The sequence below is a fragment of the Drosophila miranda genome, chromosome 2 (assembly GCF_003369915.1).
Source record: "Drosophila miranda strain MSH22 chromosome 2, D.miranda_PacBio2.1, whole genome shotgun sequence".
In the NCBI taxonomy this organism is placed as follows: Eukaryota; Metazoa; Arthropoda; class Insecta; order Diptera; family Drosophilidae; genus Drosophila; species Drosophila miranda.
Window position 1 is genome coordinate 14,156,702 of NC_046675.1, and position 17,369 is coordinate 14,174,070.

The following is a 17,369-nucleotide window of genomic DNA, read 5'->3' on the forward strand; positions in this document are numbered from 1 at the left end:
TGTACAAAATTTAATTTTTAAATGTACATTTAAGAAGAAAGGGTGTAGAAATCCAATAAGAGCAAGTGTTTAAAATAAACCAGTCAAGTAGAAAATTGATTCATCAGTCGTATAAAAATATGTGGGCGTGGCTAAATGTTCTATATAGCTAGTAATATTCGACGGAAGATCAAAATCGAGGAATATGTATAATAGAAGTTGATTTCGTCTGTGTATTTACGGTATATTTTTAAAATGAGACGGTATATTTTGGTATATTTCTGAGAATCGGACGGTATATTTTATCGAAAAGTCCGCGGTCACACTGCAAACATGGCGTCGTCGTTTGGTTGATTTTTTGTTGTTGTCTAAGAAAATGCAGAAATTTTGCACTGAAATTGTGTGAAATGTGAGATTGATTAAAGTGATAGGCCCAAAGCATGCAAATTGAGCACCCGATCCGCATTTCCAGCATTGTAGCCATCGCATCGAGAGCAACGTTGCCACGGGACTGGCCCTGGGGATATGGCTGCGGCGGCTGCAGCACCTGCGAACTCAAACGCACCTGCACCTCCGTCGGGCGTTAGCTCTGGCGCAACGGGAGTCGGGGCCATAAGCGGCGCCCAGTTTCGCGAAATACACAAGAATACGTGGTTGAAAAGACTGACGACCGATGGAAAGAAACTAACCGTCGGACCCAAGGTAGGTCGCTGAGCGGAGCCCCTCAATCATTGAGACACGAATTAATTACTGAATGACCTTGCTTTTGCAGAAATCAGAGTGCAGCTGGGTGGTGTTCTGCGTGCACGATGACACGGAGGCCCTGCTGGAGGGCTATGCAGAGCCGCGCCAGGCAGCCGGCCACATGCCAGAGTGGGCGGTGTCATTGCGGGAGACGCTGCACATATCGCACGCCCTGATCCCCAATTCGCACGAGTTTGAATTTGTTGTAACGCTTAGCAATGAAGTGTTGCGCTTTCATGCCGTGTCATGGTAAGCTAGCCATGCCGCACGCACGCAGGCACAGACGGGGAAATAATTCTATTGCTATTGCTTTTCTGTTGCCCAAACACAATTCACTTTCGGTTTCGTTTCGTTTCGTTCACAGGGTGCAAGAATGCAAGAATGGGTGGAAACGCTGCGTTCGAAGTTGCGCGAAATGAAAATTCTGTCGCCGCGCGAAAACCTCTAAACAAAGTTACCTGAAGTTCGCGCCCCCTTGCTGCCCACACGGGATCCCACATCCCCGCTGCCGCCGCCCCCCCCAGTGCCGGCGGCCCTAGTGCCGGGAGTGGAGCGTGTCGTTGCTGCTCATCAACCGCACCCGCAGACGCAGCATCATCTGCCAGCAAGTGAACAGGCAGCCTTAAGTCCTGCTTCCACTCCGGTTCCAACTGCGGCTGCAGTACCACCAGCCACAGCCATGTCCAACACATTGACCCAGCATCTGCTCAACATGCTCTCCGATCCCATTAGCACCTACAGCGAGCAAGTAAGCGAGACCGCGACGGCGTCAGTGCTCCCCAATAGACCCGAAGACGAGGAGCAGGCCACCGATGAGCCCCAGCAATTGAACTCTGCCAGTGATGCGGACGTGAACCTCTCTGATGATGAATTCCTGTCGCCTCTTCTCCGAAGGGCCTGCGTCCTCACGGACAATGGCGTGCGGGTCGATGTTGTGGCAGCCACAGCACAGCGTGCCTCTGCGGGTAAGAAGAGCCTCTGCGCACCCATAGAAAACATATAACAAATATAAATGTTTTTGCAAATTGCAGATCAAATCTTAAATCTGGAACATATGCTGCAATGTGAACGCCTAATACCCAGGTAAAATACCCAGGACTCTCCCTTTTTACAAAATCTCCGACATCTGCTGGCAGCTCCGCTTCAAGAACTTGAGGACAGCCTCCTTTGTGCTGTCGTTGCCCATGTACTTCCAGACGAAGTGCTTGCGGAGCACCTCCAGGTACCTCAGGGCGGACTGGGCCAGCTCTTTTTCCTGGGCGACGAGTTTTCGCTCCATAATCTTGCCATAATGCTCGATGGAGTCGGCGACAACATTGTCGTACTTTACGCTAACTTCCTGCACCACCAGGTCGCGTTGTTTTTGCTTATAGCCATTGATGGAGTCACGCAATAGCGTATCGAACATCGTGTCAAGCTTCTCCACTTGCGCCAAATCTTTCTCGTCCTGACCCAACGGACTGAACAAGGTCTTAAAGAATTGGCTCTTCGCATTGGCATCTTCTTTGGTGCACAGCAGTTTGAGAGCCATAGTGGCGGAGGAGGCGAGTATTTGCATATCTTCTTCCGCATCCCTCGTCTCCATCTCCATTTTCTTTAATTTATGTTTTCGCTGCTGAAGCTCGTCTTCAAGACCCTGCAGTTTCTTCAGCTCGCTGCGCAAAGCAGCATTTTCCTTTAACAATTGCTGGTTGCGCTCATGTATATCGCTGTCCAACTCGCTCATCGAGATGGTGCTCTTTTCTGGGCTGACCCCCGACTCCAGATTGTCGTCATCCACGTCATTCGACTCTCTCATCTCATCGCTGCGCTGCATTAGTGCGCGCAAATCCATGTGGAAGCTGGTTGGATCCGTGAAGGGATAGCCAATGTTGCTTTTCCTGTTCAGCTGTGTGTGGAGCTGCAGCAGCATCCAATTGCGCTCGAACCTAACCTCGGGCGAGGCGTTATGGAAGATGTTTAACCAGCGAGTGCATGTTGGAAATAATGAACAGTCGTTGAACTGTTTAAATAAATATCATCACATTGGCCTTGAGTCAGTTCAAACTCTTGGAAAAAATGGAAACATGTTTGTTTTATATATCTCGTCAGTCTGAAATCAGGAGCAGTAGAGTGAACATTGAAATTTCTTGTTTAATTTTTAGTGTTGTGTTTTTGGATTCCAGTTAAAAAGTAAAAAAATTTGTAAAAAAAAAAAACGTTTTGAAAAATAATTAAAATTTTGTTTATAATTTAAGGTTCATACTTTGGACTTTGTAGACTGTGCTGCGTCGGCTGTGGGTCCTGCGGACCCTGCGGCGGCCCCTGTTGCAGTCCTTGCTGTGGACCGCGTTGTGGAACATCCTGCTGAGCGATGGCCCATGTTCGTCGAATCTAAAAAGGTTAACTAAATGTTAATTTATAAAAATTTGTTGTCTTATTTGACTTATGATGATGCCAGCCAGTCATTTTTGTCGGACCAGCGACGACTAGCGTTTCTCCTGCTTTTTGTGGATCAATCCTTGGCGATGGCAGCCCTTCTTGATGGCAGTTTTGTGCTTTCTCTTGTTTGCTCTTACGTTATTTGCATCATCTTCAGGTGATTTTTTATTAATGCCAACCATTTTAGAGATTTTTGTAATATGTAGTTTACGACATATTGCAAAAATCTCTAAAATGGATGGCATAAAAAAAAAATCACCACAAGATGTTGGATATTCCGTTACAGCAAGCAAAAGCAGGCCCAATACTTCCATCGAAGAGGAATGCCACCGCCAAAGATAGATAAAAAGGAAGCAGGAGAGGAGCTACTGCCGGAGGCGCGACGCGAGTCCTCCGAGGCCGAGGAGACGGCGGCCGACGACTTGATGATGCGTGGTGGCTCCACGACCAGATTGAGCCTACAGTAAGGGCGTTGCGATCTGCACGCTTTCGAGTGGAGACTTTCGAGGCTTTGCTACGAGCCTTCTCCGACGCTTTTATATGACCACCTCCTCGGTGATTTGCAGAAACTGGATGCCGGCTGCCAAGAGTAATAAAGCTGGAGTCAGACGAACTTGATGGTTTCATTGTATGCGGAAGTGGGAGAGGGTGGTGGTAACAAAGGGTTCATTATCTGGCAGTGTCACAATGAAAATCTGCGACAAGAAACTTATGAAGCTACATACAATATTTCTAGTCTGACAGAATACTCAAAACCTATAGGAGCTGTACAAAATTTAATTTTTAAATGTACATTTAAGAAGAAAGGGTGTAGAAATCCAATAAGAGCAAGTGTTTAAAATAAACCAGTCAAGTAGAAAATTGATTCATCAATCGTATAAAAATATGTGGGCGTGGCTAAATGTTCTATATAGCTAGTAATATTCGACGGAAGATCAAAATCGAGGAATATGTATAATAGAAGTTGATTTCGTCTGTGTATTTACGGTATATTTATAAAATGAGACGGTATATTTTGGTATATTTCTGAGAATCGGACGGTATATTTTATCGAAAAGTCCGCGGTCACACTGCAAACATGGCGTCGTCGTTTGGTTGATTTTTTGTTGTTGTCTAAGAAAATGCAGAAATTTTGCACTGAAATTGTGTGAAATGTGAGATTGATTAAAGTGATAGGCCCAAAGCATGCAAATTGAGCACCCGATCCGCATTTCCAGCATTGTAGCCATCGCATCGAGAGCAACGTTGCCACGGGACTGGCCCTGGGGATATGGCTGCGGCGGCTGCAGCACCTGCGAACTCAAACGCACCTGCACCTCCGTCGGGCGTTAGCTCTGGCGCAACGGGAGTCGGGGCCATAAGCGGCGCCCAGTTTCGCGAAATACACAAGAATACGTGGTTGAAAAGACTGACGACCGATGGAAAGAAACTAACCGTCGGACCCAAGGTAGGTCGCTGAGCGGAGCCCCTCAATCATTGAGACACGAATTAATTACTGAATGACCTTGCTTTTGCAGAAATCAGAGTGCAGCTGGGTGGTGTTCTGCGTGCACGATGACACGGAGGCCCTGCTGGAGGGCTATGCAGAGCCGCGCCAGGCAGCCGGCCACATGCCAGAGTGGGCGGTGTCATTGCGGGAGACGCTGCACATATCGCACGCCCTGATCCCCAATTCGCACGAGTTTGAATTTGTTGTAACGCTTAGCAATGAAGTGTTGCGCTTTCATGCCGTGTCATGGTAAGCTAGCCATGCCGCACGCACGCAGGCACAGACGGGGAAATAATTGCTATTGCTATTGCTTTTCTGTTGCCCAAACACAATTCACTTTCGGTTTCGTTTCGTTTCGTTCACAGGGTGCAAGAATGCAAGAATGGGTGGAAACGCTGCGTTCGAAGTTGCGCGAAATGAAAATTCTGTCGCCGCGCGAAAACCTCTAAACAAAGTTACCTGAAGTTCGCGCCCCCTTGCTGCCCACACGGGATCCCACATCCCCGCTGCCGCCGCCCCCCCAGTGCCGGCGGCCCTAGTGCCGGGAGTGGAGCGTGTCGTTGCTGCTCATCAACCGCACCCGCAGACGCAGCATCATCTGCCAGCAAGTGAACAGGCAGCCTCAAGTCCTGCTTCCACTCCGGTTCCAACTGCGGCTGCAGTACCACCAGCCACAGCCATGTCCAACACATTGACCCAGCATCTGCTCAACATGCTCTCCGATCCCATTAGCACCTACAGAGAGCAAATAAGCGAGACCGCGACGGCGTCAGTGCCCCCCAATAGACCCGAAGACGAGGAGCAGGCCACCGATGAGCCCCAGCAATTGAACTCTGCCAGTGATGCGGACGTGAACCTCTCTGATGATGAATTCCTGTCGCCTCTTCTCCGAAGGGCCTGCGTCCTCACGGACAATGGCGTGCGGGTCGATGTTGTGGCAGCCACAGCACAGCGTGCCTCTGCGGGTAAGAAGAGCCTCTGCGCACCCATAGAAAACATATAACAAATATAAATGTTTTTGCAAATTGCAGATCAAATCTTAAATCTGGAACATATGCTGCAATGTGAACGCCTAATACCCAGGTAAAATACCCAGGACTCTCAAGAACTTGAGGACATCCTCCTTTGTGCTGTCGTTGCCCATGTACTTCCAGACGAAGTGCTTGCGGAGCACCTCCAGGTACCTCAGGGCGGACTGGGCCAGCTCTTTTTCCTGGGCGACGAGTTTTCGCTCCATAATCTTGCCATAATGCTCGATGGAGTCGGCGACAACATTGTCGTACTTTACGCTAACTTCCTGCACCACCAGGTCGCGTTGTTTTTGCTTATAGCCATTGATGGAGTCACGCAATAGCGTATCGAACATCGTGTCAAGCTTCTCCACTTGCGCCAAATCTTTCTCGTCCTGACCCAACGGACTGAACAAGGTCTTAAAGAATTGGCTCTTCGCATTGGCATCTTCTTTGGTGCACAGCAGTTTGAGAGCCATAGTGGCGGAGGAGGCGAGTATTTGCATATCTTCTTCCGCATCCCTCGTCTCCATCTCCATTTTCTTTAATTTATGTTTTCGCTGCTAAAGCTCGTCTTCAAGACCCTGCAGTTTCTTCAGCTCGCTGCGCAAAGCAGCATTTTCCTTTAACAATTGCTGGTTGCGCTCATGTATATCGCTGTCCAACTCGCTCATCGAGATGGTGCTCTTTTCTGGGCTGACCCCCGACTCCAGATTGTCGTCATCCACGTCATTCGACTCTCTCATCTCATCGCTGCGCTGCATTAGTGCGCGCAAATCCATGTGGAAGCTGGTTGGATCCGTGAAGGGATAGCCAATGTTGCTTTTCCTGTTCAGCTGTGTGTGGAGCTGCAGCAGCATCCAATTGCGCTCGAACCTAACCTCGGGCGAGGCGCTTTGGAAGATGTTTAACCAGCGAGTGCATGTTGGAAATAATGAACAGTCGTTGAACTGTTTAAATAAATATCATCACATTGGCCTTGAGTCAGTTCAAACTCTTGGAAAAAATGGAAACATGTTTGTTTTATATATCTCGTCAGTCTGAAATCAGGAGCAGTAGAGTGAACATTGAAATTTCTTGTTTAATTTTTAGTGTTGTGTTTTTGGATTCCAGTTAAAAAGTAAAAAAATTTGTAAAAAAAAAAAAACGTTTTGAAAAATAATTAAAATTTTGTTTATAATTTAAGGTTCATACTTTGGACTTTGTAGACGCTGCGTCGGCTGTGGGTCCTGCGGACCCTGCGGCGTCCCCTGTTGCAGTCCTTGCTGTGGACCGCGTTGTGGAACATCCTGCTGAGCGATGGCCCATGTTCGTCGAATCTAAAAAGGTTAACTAAATGTTAATTTATAAAAATTTGTTGTCTTATTTGACTTATTCTCTCCCATTTTATTAGGTACTGCACCTTTCTGTTCTGCTGATGATGACAGCCAGTCATTTTTGTCGGACCAGCGACGACTAGCGTTTCTCCTGCTTTTTGTGGATCAATCCTTGGCGATGGCAGCCCTTCTTGATGGAAGTTTTGTGCTTGCTCTTGTTTGCTCTTACAGTATTTGCATCATCTTCAGGTGATTTTTTATTAATGCCAACCATTTTAGAGATTTTTGTAATATGTAGTTTACGACATATTGCAAAAATCTCTAAAATGGATGGCATAAAAAAAAAATCACCACAAGATGTTGGATATTCCGTTACAGCAAGCAAAAGCAGGCCCAATACTTCCATCGAAGAGGAATGCCACCGCCAAAGATAAATAAAAAGGAAGCAGGAGAGGAGCTACTGCCGGAGGCGCGACGCGAGTCCTCCGAGGCGATCTGCACGCTTTCGAGTGGAGACTTTCGAGGCTTTGCTACGAGCCTTCTCCGACGCTTTTATATGACCACCTCCTCGGTGATTTGCAGAAACTGGATGCCGGCTGCCAAGAGTAATAAAGCTGGAGTCAGACGAACTTGATGGTTTCATTGTATGCGGAAGTGGGAGAGGGTGGTGGTAACAAAGGGTTCATTATCTGGCAGTCACAATGAAAATCTGCGACAAGAGACCTGTGAAGCTACATACAATATTTCTAGTCTGACAGAATACTCAAAACCTATAGGAGCTGTACAAAATTTAATTTTTAAATGTACATTTAAGAAGAAGGTATAGAAATCCAATAAAAGCAAGTGTTTAAAATAAACCAGTCAAGTAGAAAATTGATTCATCAATCGTATAAAAATATGTGGGCGTGGCTAAATGTTCTATATAGCTAGTAATATTCGACGGAAGATCAAAATCGAGGAATATGTATAATAGAAGTTGATTTCGTCTGTGTATTTACGGTATATTTATAAAATGAGACGGTATATTTTGGTATATTTCTGAGAATCGGACGGTATATTTTATCGAAAAGTCCGCGGTCACACTGCAAACATGGCGTCGTCGTTTGGTTGATTTTTTGTTGTTGTCTAAGAAAATGCAGAAATTTTGCACTGAAATTGTGTGAAATGTGAGATTGATTAAAGTGATAGGCCCAAAGCATGCAAATTGAGCACCCGATCCGCATTTCCAGCATTGTAGCCATCGCATCGAGAGCAACGTTGCCACGGGACTGGCCCTGGGGATATGGCTGCGGCGGCTGCAGCACCTGCGAACTCAAACGCACCTGCACCTCCGTCGGGCGTTAGCTCTGGCGCAACGGGAGTCGGGGCCATAAGCGGCGCCCAGTTTCGCGAAATACACAAGAATACGTGGTTGAAAAGACTGACGACCGATGGAAAGAAACTAACCGTCGGACCCAAGGTAGGTCGCTGAGCGGAGCCCCTCAATCATTGAGACACGAATTAATTACTGAATGACCTTGCTTTTGCAGAAATCAGAGTGCAGCTGGGTGGTGTTCTGCGTGCACGATGACACGGAGGCCCTGCTGGAGGGCTATGCAGAGCCGCGCCAGGCAGCCGGCCACATGCCAGAGTGGGCGGTGTCATTGCGGGAGACGCTGCACATATCGCACGCCCTGATCCCCAATTCGCACGAGTTTGAATTTGTTGTAACGCTTAGCAATGAAGTGTTGCGCTTTCATGCCGTGTCATGGTAAGCTAGCCATGCCGCACGCACGCAGGCACAGACGGGGAAATAATTGCTATTGCTATTGCTTTTCTGTTGCCCAAACACAATTCACTTTCGGTTTCGTTTCGTTTCGTTCACAGGGAAATTATGCAAGAATGGGTGGAAACGCTGCGTTCGAAGTTGCGCGAAATGAAAATTCTGTCGCCGCGCGAAAACCTCTACACAAAGTTACCTGAAGTTCGCGCCCCCTTGCTGCCCACACGGGATCCCACATCCCCGCTGCCGCCGCCCCCCCCAGTGCCGGCGGCCCTAGTGCCGGGAGTGGAGCGTGTCGTTGCTGCTCATCAACCGCACCCGCAGACGCAGCATCATCTGCCAGCAAGTGAACAGGCAGCCTTAAGTCCTGCTTCCACTCCGGTTCCAACTGCGGCTGCAGTACCACCAGCCACAGCCATGTCCAACACATTGACCCAGCATCTGCTCAACATGCTCTCCGATCCCATTAGCACCTACAGCGAGCAAGTAAGCGAGACCGCGACGGCGTCAGTGCTCCCCAATAGACCCGAAGACGAGGAGCAGGCCACCGATGAGCCCCAGCAATTGAACTCTGCCAGTGATGCGGACGTGAACCTCTCTGATGATGAATTCCTGTCGCCTCTTCTCCGAAGGGCCTGCGTCCTCACGGACAATGGCGTGCGGGTCGATGTTGTGGCAGCCACAGCACAGCGTGCCTCTGCGGGTAAGAAGAGCCTCTGCGCACCCATAGAAAACATATAACAAATATAAATGTTTTTGCAAATTGCAGATCAAATCTTAAATCTGGAACATATGCTGCAATGTGAACGCCTAATACCCAGGTAAAATACCCAGGACTCTCCCTTTTTACAAAATCTCCGACATCTGCTGGCAGCTCCGCTTCAAGAACTTGAGGACAGCCTCCTTTGTGCTGTCGTTGCCCATGTACTTCCAGACGAAGTGCTTGCGGAGCACCTCCAGGTACCTCAGGGCGGACTGGGCCAGCTCTTTTTCCTGGGCGACGAGTTTTCGCTCCATAATCTTGCCATAATGCTCGATGGAGTCGGCGACAACATTGTCGTACTTTACGCTAACTTCCTGCACCACCAGGTCGCGTTGTTTTTGCTTATAGCCATTGATGGAGTCACGCAATAGCGTATCGAACATCGTGTCAAGCTTCTCCACTTGCGCCAAATCTTTCTCGTCCTGACCCAACGGACTGAACAAGGTCTTAAAGAATTGGCTCTTCGCATTGGCATCTTCTTTGGTGCACAGCAGTTTGAGAGCCATAGTGGCGGAGGAGGCGAGTATTTGCATATCTTCTTCCGCATCCCTCGTCTCCATCTCCATTTTCTTTAATTTATGTTTTCGCTGCTGAAGCTCGTCTTCAAGACCCTGCAGTTTCTTCAGCTCGCTGCGCAAAGCAGCATTTTCCTTTAACAATTGCTGGTTGCGCTCATGTATATCGCTGTCCAACTCGCTCATCGAGATGGTGCTCTTTTCTGGGCTGACCCCCGACTCCAGATTGTCGTCATCCACGTCATTCGACTCTCTCATCTCATCGCTGCGCTGCATTAGTGCGCGCAAATCCATGTGGAAGCTGGTTGGATCCGTGAAGGGATAGCCAATGTTGCTTTTCCTGTTCAGCTGTGTGTGGAGCTGCAGCAGCATCCAATTGCGCTCGAACCTAAACTCGGGCGAGGCGTTATGGAAGATGTTTAACCAGCGAGTGCATGTTGGAACTAAGTGGTCTCTGGCTGGCAATTTAACGATCATCTTGGCAATGTTGTTCACTTCCTTCACATACATCTCGTCCAGCGTTTCCGCGGGAATTATCATGTCTGATTTGTGTGCTTAGATATGTATTTATTTATATATCGAGTGTATTTGACTTTTGACTAAAGGGCAAGCTGCTTTCTTAATTTCTAGACCCCAAACATCCCGCTCCATGTCTGCTGGAGCAGCTGATAAATCAAAAAGGATGGCACGGAAACCACTTATGTCTCAAGCCGCAAGCAGCGGCGTCCCTGAAACAGGAGCCGATGAGCCTCAGGACAACATAACAATCATTCAAGTATCGAATCCAAGTAACGGCCTGGAACGGCCGCCCGAATTGCCGCCCAAGAACAACAGTATAATAGCCGAAATCTTCCGCTTTCCCGAAGTCGGTGTCAAGACGAAGACGGCGAGTGGCAATCAGAAGCAGCAGCAACGTCCACAACCGCAGCTGCAGCTGGACCCGCAACAATCTCAAGCACAACCGCAACACGAGTATAAAAGCAACGTACAAATCATTCCGTCCAATGCCAGTACCATTCAAGTGCTGGGCCAACAGCCCAGCAGCAGCAGTAACACCTATACGACGCCCGTAAAACAGAGTGCTTCCAATGCCCCAGCCCCACAGGTGGCTTCCAATGCAAACGCCAATACAAACACCACAAAGGTGAAGGTGATGAGCGATGGAGAGGCCACCACGGTGGCTGTATACGGCACTTGCTATCCATCTTCGACATCTCCAATGGCAGCGACAGCGCCAAGCGGAAGTGCCGCGAATATCGCCGCCAAACCGCAGACGACGCCAAAGCTCAGCAAGAAGATAATCCTCAGCGCCAACACCTCGGGCATCACGAACATCAGCGTCAACAGCGAACAGACCAGCGACTCGATAATCAGCGGCAACGTGCACTACGAGAAGGTGTTCCTCTCCTCCAGCATACCCATCAGCAGCAGTAGCCCAACCAGGACCCAGGATACAGAGCGGGGAGCGATCAGCTCAAGCGTTCTTCAGGCTCAAACTCAAACTCCAAGCCAGCCTCCACATCCCACGCCGTTGCAGCCCAATGGCAGTCCGGCCCTGCCGCGCCGTCGCATTGCCTCGCCCGCGGCCCAGCCTGCAACGAGCTCTGGTCGCACCATGCCACAGCTGACCCGAGGCCTGACCGAGCTGGTCATTAGTTCGCGACCCAGTCGGCGCGACTTCCACTATCTGAAGATGCTCAACACCCCGCTGAGGGGCAAGCCGTCGTCGAAAACAACGAGCGCGGCCAACAACAATATCGAACAGCAGGCCAGCGCAAGCGCGGACACGCCTGCTTATCGAAGCAATGCGGCCGCCATTGCTGCTGACAGTCAAGAGCAGCGCAGGCGCAGCTCGTCCACCTCAGATGCCCAGGCTCCTCTGCAGCGTAATGCAGGTGCTGCAGGTGCCACGCAGCCGAACACTCAACGGAACGAACGGAACGCCAACAACAATGAACAATTTACCCCAGGACGGGGCGGGTTTCGAATGCAACCGCCACCTCAGGGCGCCGCCTCGCCTAGCACGAATCCGAACACCGCAGCAATCCAGCAATCGCCCAACAAGCGACTAACCCTGCGCGAGCAACAGGTGATGCAGCTGCGACGCGAGATCATGCATCCGGGAGGAGTGCGCCTGAATCTGCGGCGCAAGGATTGCGTGGGTTCCATTGCCTGGGTGGAAGCCTTCGGGGGTGTATGGTATGTATGAGCATCTTAAAAGTGTTTGCAGTTACACTATATTGCATTCCTTGGGGGTTGTTTGCAGGATTGCGGGTTGGAAGCAAAAAGAGCATCCGGTGCTATACAATGCTCTGCACATCGGCGACCAGCTGCTCTCCATAGCAGGCGTGAGCATTAGCAGCGCAACAGAGGCCAACAAGATCATTAGGAACACCAATACTCTCTTTGTAAGTTTTTTCTTGTCTCGTTGAATCTTTTCTAAGCGTTTTATTATCGATCAAACAGGTCGAGGTGCTGCTGCGTCGCATTCCCTTTGGTCGGGCGTATGCCATACGCCGTGATCGCGAGGGTCAGTGTCTGGGCCTCATTCGTGATGGCAATACCTCAACGATTGTGGATGTGGTGCCCAACAGCTTGGCCGCTCGTCACGGACTGCCGCCAAAGGTAACGTAGAATGTCTATGCCTTAGAATGCCTCACTAAACTGGAATTTCGTCTTTCGAATAGACCCAATCGTGCGATGGAATTGCCTTGACCTTCTGGATGCTCACCGAGATCAATGGAAGGCCGCTCAATTTGTTCTTCAAGGACCTGGAGATACGCGACCGCCTCAATTCGGTGGGGCGCGACATATCAATATTGGTGCAGCCGTCGGATTTGATAACCAAGCTGAAGAAGCAACTCAAGTCACTGCGTGGCTATAAGGACTATCTAGTGCAGTAGTTTCTGCCCTGCTGCCTGGTGTCGCATGGGCCCATTGATGGTGCAGTCATTGCATAATAACGTCCAAGAAAATAGTCGAGTCCTGCACGCTGTGGGGGGAGGCTGTGTGGCCAATCGAATTGATATATATATTATTTATGTGTAGCTATGAAGCAACTCGAAACTGTTATATGCTGGGCCAGTAATCATTCCAATACCAACTCCAATTCCAATTCCATTCCATTTAGAACGTGAATGGAACCACTATATAGTCAACTCGTATATGTAGAATCATTTTATACACATACTGTGAACGACAAAGGACTACTTAAAGGACTAAACTTAGTGCAGAACTAACAAAAAGCAAACAAAAACAAAAAAAACCTATATATTTTTGCAAATTTTTATATAAACTCATATATACATATATATCATATACAAATTGATCATATATATATATATATATATACCATATAGCTGACACTTTGAAAAGTTACCAAAATTTACACCTCGATTACGTTTGGATGCGACATTATGAGAAATTTACACAAGTATTTAAGATAATAATTTGATATATTTTTGGTCCAGATTCCAGATATATAGAATCTATATAGTTCTAGACGCGTATTATAAAAAAACCTGTGCAACTTAGTATCCTTATGCAATATTAGAGTGCCTCTGATTTTGTTTTGATTGATTGATTGATTGTTTGATGTTTTCTTTAATGTTTTCCACTTGATTCGTGTAAAAAGACATAAGCATCTGCGTAACTTTTAAGATGTGATAAAAACGAGTACTCAAATTTAGGCAATTTTAAACAGTACATGTATTTGTTGTTTAATGCTTTTTGATTTATTTTATATTTTATACATATGTATATGTAAAAACAAATAAGTTTCCAGTTGAGTGGGTAATTTCCATTACATTCATTAAAGCAATTCCACACACATATGTACATTGCTCGTTAATTTCAATCACTCACAGACGGTGCCGCGTTTAGCCTTCGAAGTCGACTGCCTCCAGATCCGGAAATTGTAGACATCCGTGTCCAGCGTGGAGTATATAAAGATGGGCATGGAGTTGGACATCATCCAAATGGTGCCCTCGTCATCGATCTACAAAAAATTAACAAATTAAAGCAAGGAGCAAGGCAACAACCAAAGACAATATAAATGGCTATTGAACGCTATTTTCTAGAATTTAAACAACATGTTAAGAGAGAGACTGACTGCCAGCTCAAACCTCAGTCTTTAAAAGTCTGTGTCCCACTGAAATGTATGGACGTTACGCAGCTTCCTACTAAATTGTCTTTGGAACAACCACTTCATACCGTCAAATCGCTGGGATAAATCATATCGCTGGCATTCGAGTCGACTGTGCCATGGTTCTGCACCGAGAAGGGTTTGCTGGTCTTCCAGCATCCAACTCCGTTCTTCTGTATTTCAGCGAAGAAGATCACCCCAGTGCGCGGATCGTACTCGTGCATTGTCGACTGCGTGGACGGACCGCGGCCGCCCAGCACCCGGAAATCACTGCCATGATCGGCCCGTGCCGAATTCGATTCCAGCTGCAGCACGCGAGTGGAGACAACGAACTCGTTTGTGCTGGCCATCGGATGGAAGTAGACGTCGCGACTCCCGTCCGGCTGCCGTGGCCCCAGTGTGGTGGAGAAGATGCCATCGTCCCATCGGAACGACTGGCCGCCAATGTTCAGGTCGCCAGCCAGTGGATCAAAGTTGAAGTAGTTGTGCTCGAAGGCCCAAATCCGATCGTCCGACAGATGGTACACGTACAGGCGCCGGTAGACCAGATCCGGAATGTAGGCAAACGCCTCGCCACACTTGTTGGGTTGCACATCGATGGTGATACTGGCCAAGCCCCGACCAGTCTCCACAAGGCTTTCGGGAATCTCAAAGCGTTTGATCACCCGATCAGTTTTGAGGTCGACAATCCAAATGCTGGGACGCCGGATTTGCTGGCGGTTATCTGAAGCCGAAAGAAGTAAATCGATTAAAAGTACAAAAAAGGTCTTTTACTCGAGACTGGTATCGAGTCCTGTCCGACGAATCCAAAAATGAAATATACATATTGTGACATATCTATAGTCCATGCTCCGCATACCCTTGTCTATGTCTATTACCCTGCACCCACAATACTATAAACAATACGACACCCTCAGCTTCGAACCCTCATAAACAATCTCACGCTCGAAATGGACCACGCGTAGCCGATTGCAGGCAATGTAAACAAACACCCTAAACTGGAAGTTGAACATAAAACAATAGATGCCGCACTAGAATCCAGCCGCACTAGAATCCAGCCGCACCAGAATCACGCCACTCTTCAGAGATCAATTACTAATCGATTCTCAAGAATCACACCATCCTAGCTGACCAATCAGAGGCCCTATTCTCAGCCACCCCCAAGTAATGCAACACCGATCATACGCAGCGGAAGCCTTTCATCAAAAGCCGGCTTTCCCACATATCGATCGCGTCACGTACTCCATCTCCGAAGCCGAAGTCGAAGCCAACGCCTCCGAATCCAAATCCGAATCCCAAACCGAATCAACCAAAGTTAATTCCGTCATCGTCGGGGAAATAACTAACCAATGTACGCTAAGTTTAAGTGAAAGAATAAAACCTTTTTTAAAACTTAAACTGAAGTGTCACATATTTAACTATATATATGTTGGGTACTATAAATTTATAACTAATCTCCACATCGATATGTGTAATCATGTATGTATGTCTGTCCGTTCCGCTTAAAGCCGTAGGTCTCAGAGAATATAAGGGATGAAGCAACCAACTCAAAATCATGAATCAAAATTAGCTATCTACCAAATTCATGAAAACCCTAGCGATAGGGTAAATAATATACCCAAATTCAATAAAATTAGTTTCCCTCTGACTGTCCTGCCTTGTTTACACGCTCACAAGCTCTCTCCCAGCATGGATGAGCACTTAAATGGGAGTTTTCACGCCCGGAGGTCTCCCTCTCCACATCTACATAGGTCTCTCCCCGTGAGATTAGTGAGATTTTCATATCCGGTTTGTACTAAGAAGAGGTCTCTCTCTCCCTTCCAGTAAGATTCGCTCGTTTGAAAATAGGGTAGGGTAATAAGGTAATAATTATCTAAAACGCTAAAGCGATCTATGGATACCATAAGATATCCGCTTTCTAGGGAATTTCCTAGCAATAACTTTCAATTAAAAAGTTTGACCAAAGTGGCATTGTTTTTGCATTGATATCTGACAAATTATCTATTCCAAATGGTTAATAAAAGACTTAATTCTGAACGAACATTACACTAGATGGATCACCCAATAGAATGGCTTCCATTAGTACCCCCGCACTGGGTATAAATATGTTTGAATTTATAATGCACCCCCAAGGTAAGGCAAGGGAACGACGACCGTGTCTACAATTACTATCAGCTATAACACTACACCTAACCGATTGGTGTCTGTCTCATAAATCAATTTCAATGCAAATGGCACCGATAATTGAGCTTTCGGCACAACACAAAGGTTGGGTGTGTAATGAGAAACGTAAACGTAATTGGGCACGGCACTCCAGGAGGGGATGCGATAAACACGAAATGCAAACGATTGGGGGGCAGAGAGATGATCAACTTACTTGGATACTCCAGCATTCCGGTGTCAATGAACCATAAACGCTGGCAGTCATCTACGGTGGTCCTATAGACAGAGACCAGATTCTGCGAACTCTCATTAAACTGGTTCAGTGCGAAATTTGGATAGGCGTGCAGCTTGGGGCTTCGCTCTCTGGCGTCGCGCGTCATGTCGATGTAGTTCAAGGTCGACGGGATGCCGACACGCCGCCTGGGCATCGTGACGAAGAGGCGTCCCCGGAAATGTGTGGCGCCCATCGGTACGTTATTGTAGGGAATGTACGGAGCATTAGCATTATCATTGCTCCCAATGCGTGAACTAACGCCGAGGGGGGTGTCGCGGGAGGTGAAACTTTCACGTTTTAGACGGGAGTACTTTCCTGGAAACACTACCGGAGCTAGTAAATTAAAGTAGAATACAAATTAGTTCCATTTTTCCATTCATTCGGGTTATCTGAGCTACCGGAATTGTATGGCCTATCGGGCCTGCTGCTGCCCTGGTGGCCCTGATTAGCTTCAACGTTATGGCGACCATCTCCGCGATTGTAAAAGTCCATCTGCTTCCATTTGAAAACCTCAATCATGCCATCACCTTGCACAATAAATACAAAGTGCGACCACCAGATTAGGCAGATGAGTAAGTGTGAAGATAGCATGGTACTCTATACGCTACTCCGTTTAATTGTAAAAATAACTCGTTAAGCTCCAGAATCCGCCTCGGCCGGCTGAGAATTGAGACTGACAAAAGTCGCATCCATTCCATCCATTCCCCATATTGGAACTATTACGTGCGCCCATCTCAAAAGTTTAATATATTTGATAAGAGAATATTTTATGTGTGCTCTGAGAGCCAT

The 17,369-nt window shown here is 47.6% G+C and overlaps 6 protein-coding genes across 10 annotated transcripts; 3 read left to right on the forward strand and 3 right to left on the reverse strand.

The window, feature by feature from the left end:
• Positions 1-285: 285 nt before the first annotated feature.
• Positions 286-3,757, forward strand: LOC117186971. 3 transcript variants are annotated; one of them, XM_033388418.1, is made up of 6 exons: positions 289-681; positions 752-972; positions 1,088-1,688; positions 1,755-1,806; positions 2,961-3,104; positions 3,164-3,757. In XM_033388418.1, exons 3-5 carry the CDS (start codon positions 1,403-1,405, stop codon positions 2,980-2,982), a joined length of 360 nt encoding a protein of 119 aa, XP_033244309.1. In that variant the 5' UTR covers positions 289-681; positions 752-972; positions 1,088-1,402; the 3' UTR covers positions 2,983-3,104; positions 3,164-3,757. The 3 variants fall into 3 exon arrangements, with proteins under 3 accessions (XP_033244310.1, XP_033244309.1, XP_033244308.1); XM_033388417.1 differs by lacking the exons at positions 1,755-1,806; positions 2,961-3,104; positions 3,164-3,757 and having other exon boundaries at positions 290-681; positions 1,088-1,180; XM_033388419.1 differs by lacking the exons at positions 752-972; positions 1,755-1,806; positions 2,961-3,104; positions 3,164-3,757 and having other exon boundaries at positions 286-681; positions 1,088-1,180.
• Positions 1,737-6,206, reverse strand: LOC117186959. Its single transcript, XM_033388395.1, has 2 exons — positions 5,757-6,206; positions 1,737-1,888 (listed from the first exon to the last, which is right to left on the reverse strand). Exons 1-2 carry the CDS (start codon positions 6,180-6,182, stop codon positions 1,832-1,834), a joined length of 483 nt encoding a protein of 160 aa, XP_033244286.1. The 5' UTR covers positions 6,183-6,206; the 3' UTR covers positions 1,737-1,831.
• Positions 4,196-7,588, forward strand: LOC117186969. Of its 3 annotated transcripts, XM_033388415.1 has the most exons (6): positions 4,197-4,591; positions 4,662-4,882; positions 4,999-5,598; positions 5,665-5,716; positions 6,830-6,970; positions 7,037-7,588. In XM_033388415.1, the coding sequence occupies exons 3-5, from the start codon at positions 5,313-5,315 to the stop codon at positions 6,849-6,851; spliced, it is 360 nt and encodes a 119-aa protein (XP_033244306.1). In that variant the 5' UTR covers positions 4,197-4,591; positions 4,662-4,882; positions 4,999-5,312; the 3' UTR covers positions 6,852-6,970; positions 7,037-7,588. The 3 variants fall into 3 exon arrangements, with proteins under 3 accessions (XP_033244307.1, XP_033244306.1, XP_033244305.1); XM_033388414.1 differs by lacking the exons at positions 5,665-5,716; positions 6,830-6,970; positions 7,037-7,588 and having other exon boundaries at positions 4,199-4,591; positions 4,999-5,297; XM_033388416.1 differs by lacking the exons at positions 4,662-4,882; positions 5,665-5,716; positions 6,830-6,970; positions 7,037-7,588 and having other exon boundaries at positions 4,196-4,591; positions 4,999-5,297.
• LOC108154171 lies at positions 5,647-10,589 on the reverse strand. Its single transcript, XM_033388387.1, has 2 exons — positions 9,552-10,589; positions 5,647-5,725 (listed from the first exon to the last, which is right to left on the reverse strand). Exon 1 carries the CDS (start codon positions 10,537-10,539, stop codon positions 9,568-9,570), a length of 972 nt encoding a protein of 323 aa, XP_033244278.1. The 5' UTR covers positions 10,540-10,589; the 3' UTR covers positions 5,647-5,725; positions 9,552-9,567.
• Positions 8,020-13,830, forward strand: LOC108154168. Its single transcript, XM_017284330.2, has 8 exons — positions 8,020-8,418; positions 8,489-8,709; positions 8,826-9,424; positions 9,491-9,542; positions 10,630-12,198; positions 12,266-12,407; positions 12,466-12,624; positions 12,687-13,830. The coding sequence occupies exons 1-8, from the start codon at positions 8,242-8,244 to the stop codon at positions 12,900-12,902; spliced, it is 3,135 nt and encodes a 1,044-aa protein (XP_017139819.2). The 5' UTR covers positions 8,020-8,241; the 3' UTR covers positions 12,903-13,830.
• Positions 13,831-13,837: 7 nt separating this feature from the next.
• Positions 13,838-17,259, reverse strand: LOC108154170 (L-dopachrome tautomerase yellow-f2-like). Its single transcript, XM_033388386.1, has 4 exons — positions 16,979-17,259; positions 16,521-16,913; positions 14,212-14,867; positions 13,838-13,996 (listed from the first exon to the last, which is right to left on the reverse strand). Exons 1-4 carry the CDS (start codon positions 17,169-17,171, stop codon positions 13,856-13,858), a joined length of 1,383 nt encoding a protein of 460 aa, XP_033244277.1. The 5' UTR covers positions 17,172-17,259; the 3' UTR covers positions 13,838-13,855.
• Between the last annotated feature and the right edge of the window lie 110 nt (positions 17,260-17,369).

Excerpts from the sequence above, each read along its gene's own strand:
- LOC108154171 (XM_033388387.1), bottom strand. The coding sequence starts at position 10,539 with ATGATAATTCCCGCGGAAACGCTGGACGAGATGTATGTGAAGGAAGTG.
- LOC117186959 (XM_033388395.1), bottom strand. The coding sequence starts at position 6,182 with ATGGAGATGGAGACGAGGGATGCGGAAGAAGATATGCAAATACTCGCC. Across the intron at positions 1,889-5,756 it reads TGGGCAACGACAGCACAAAG|GAGGCTGTCCTCAAGTTCTT; the intron begins GAGGATGTCCTC and ends GACAGCACAAAG.
- LOC108154168 (XM_017284330.2), top strand. The coding sequence starts at position 8,242 with ATGGCTGCGGCGGCTGCAGCACCTGCGAACTCAAACGCACCTGCACCT. Across the intron at positions 12,408-12,465 it reads GGAACACCAATACTCTCTTT|GTCGAGGTGCTGCTGCGTCG; the intron begins GTAAGTTTTTTC and ends TCGATCAAACAG. Across the intron at positions 12,625-12,686 it reads GTCACGGACTGCCGCCAAAG|ACCCAATCGTGCGATGGAAT; the intron begins GTAACGTAGAAT and ends TCTTTCGAATAG.
- LOC117186971 (XM_033388417.1), top strand. The coding sequence starts at position 505 with ATGGCTGCGGCGGCTGCAGCACCTGCGAACTCAAACGCACCTGCACCT. Across the intron at positions 682-751 it reads AACTAACCGTCGGACCCAAG|AAATCAGAGTGCAGCTGGGT; the intron begins GTAGGTCGCTGA and ends TTGCTTTTGCAG. Across the intron at positions 973-1,087 it reads CGCTTTCATGCCGTGTCATG|GGTGCAAGAATGCAAGAATG; the intron begins GTAAGCTAGCCA and ends TTTCGTTCACAG.
- LOC117186969 (XM_033388414.1), top strand. The coding sequence starts at position 4,415 with ATGGCTGCGGCGGCTGCAGCACCTGCGAACTCAAACGCACCTGCACCT. Across the intron at positions 4,592-4,661 it reads AACTAACCGTCGGACCCAAG|AAATCAGAGTGCAGCTGGGT; the intron begins GTAGGTCGCTGA and ends TTGCTTTTGCAG. Across the intron at positions 4,883-4,998 it reads CGCTTTCATGCCGTGTCATG|GGTGCAAGAATGCAAGAATG; the intron begins GTAAGCTAGCCA and ends TTTCGTTCACAG.
- LOC108154170 (XM_033388386.1), bottom strand. The coding sequence starts at position 17,171 with ATGCTATCTTCACACTTACTCATCTGCCTAATCTGGTGGTCGCACTTT. Across the intron at positions 16,914-16,978 it reads CGATAGGCCATACAATTCCG|CTCCGGTAGTGTTTCCAGGA; the intron begins GTAGCTCAGATA and ends TTAATTTACTAG. Across the intron at positions 13,997-14,211 it reads TTTATCCCAGCGATTTGACG|ATCGATGACGAGGGCACCAT; the intron begins GTATGAAGTGGT and ends AATTTTTTGTAG.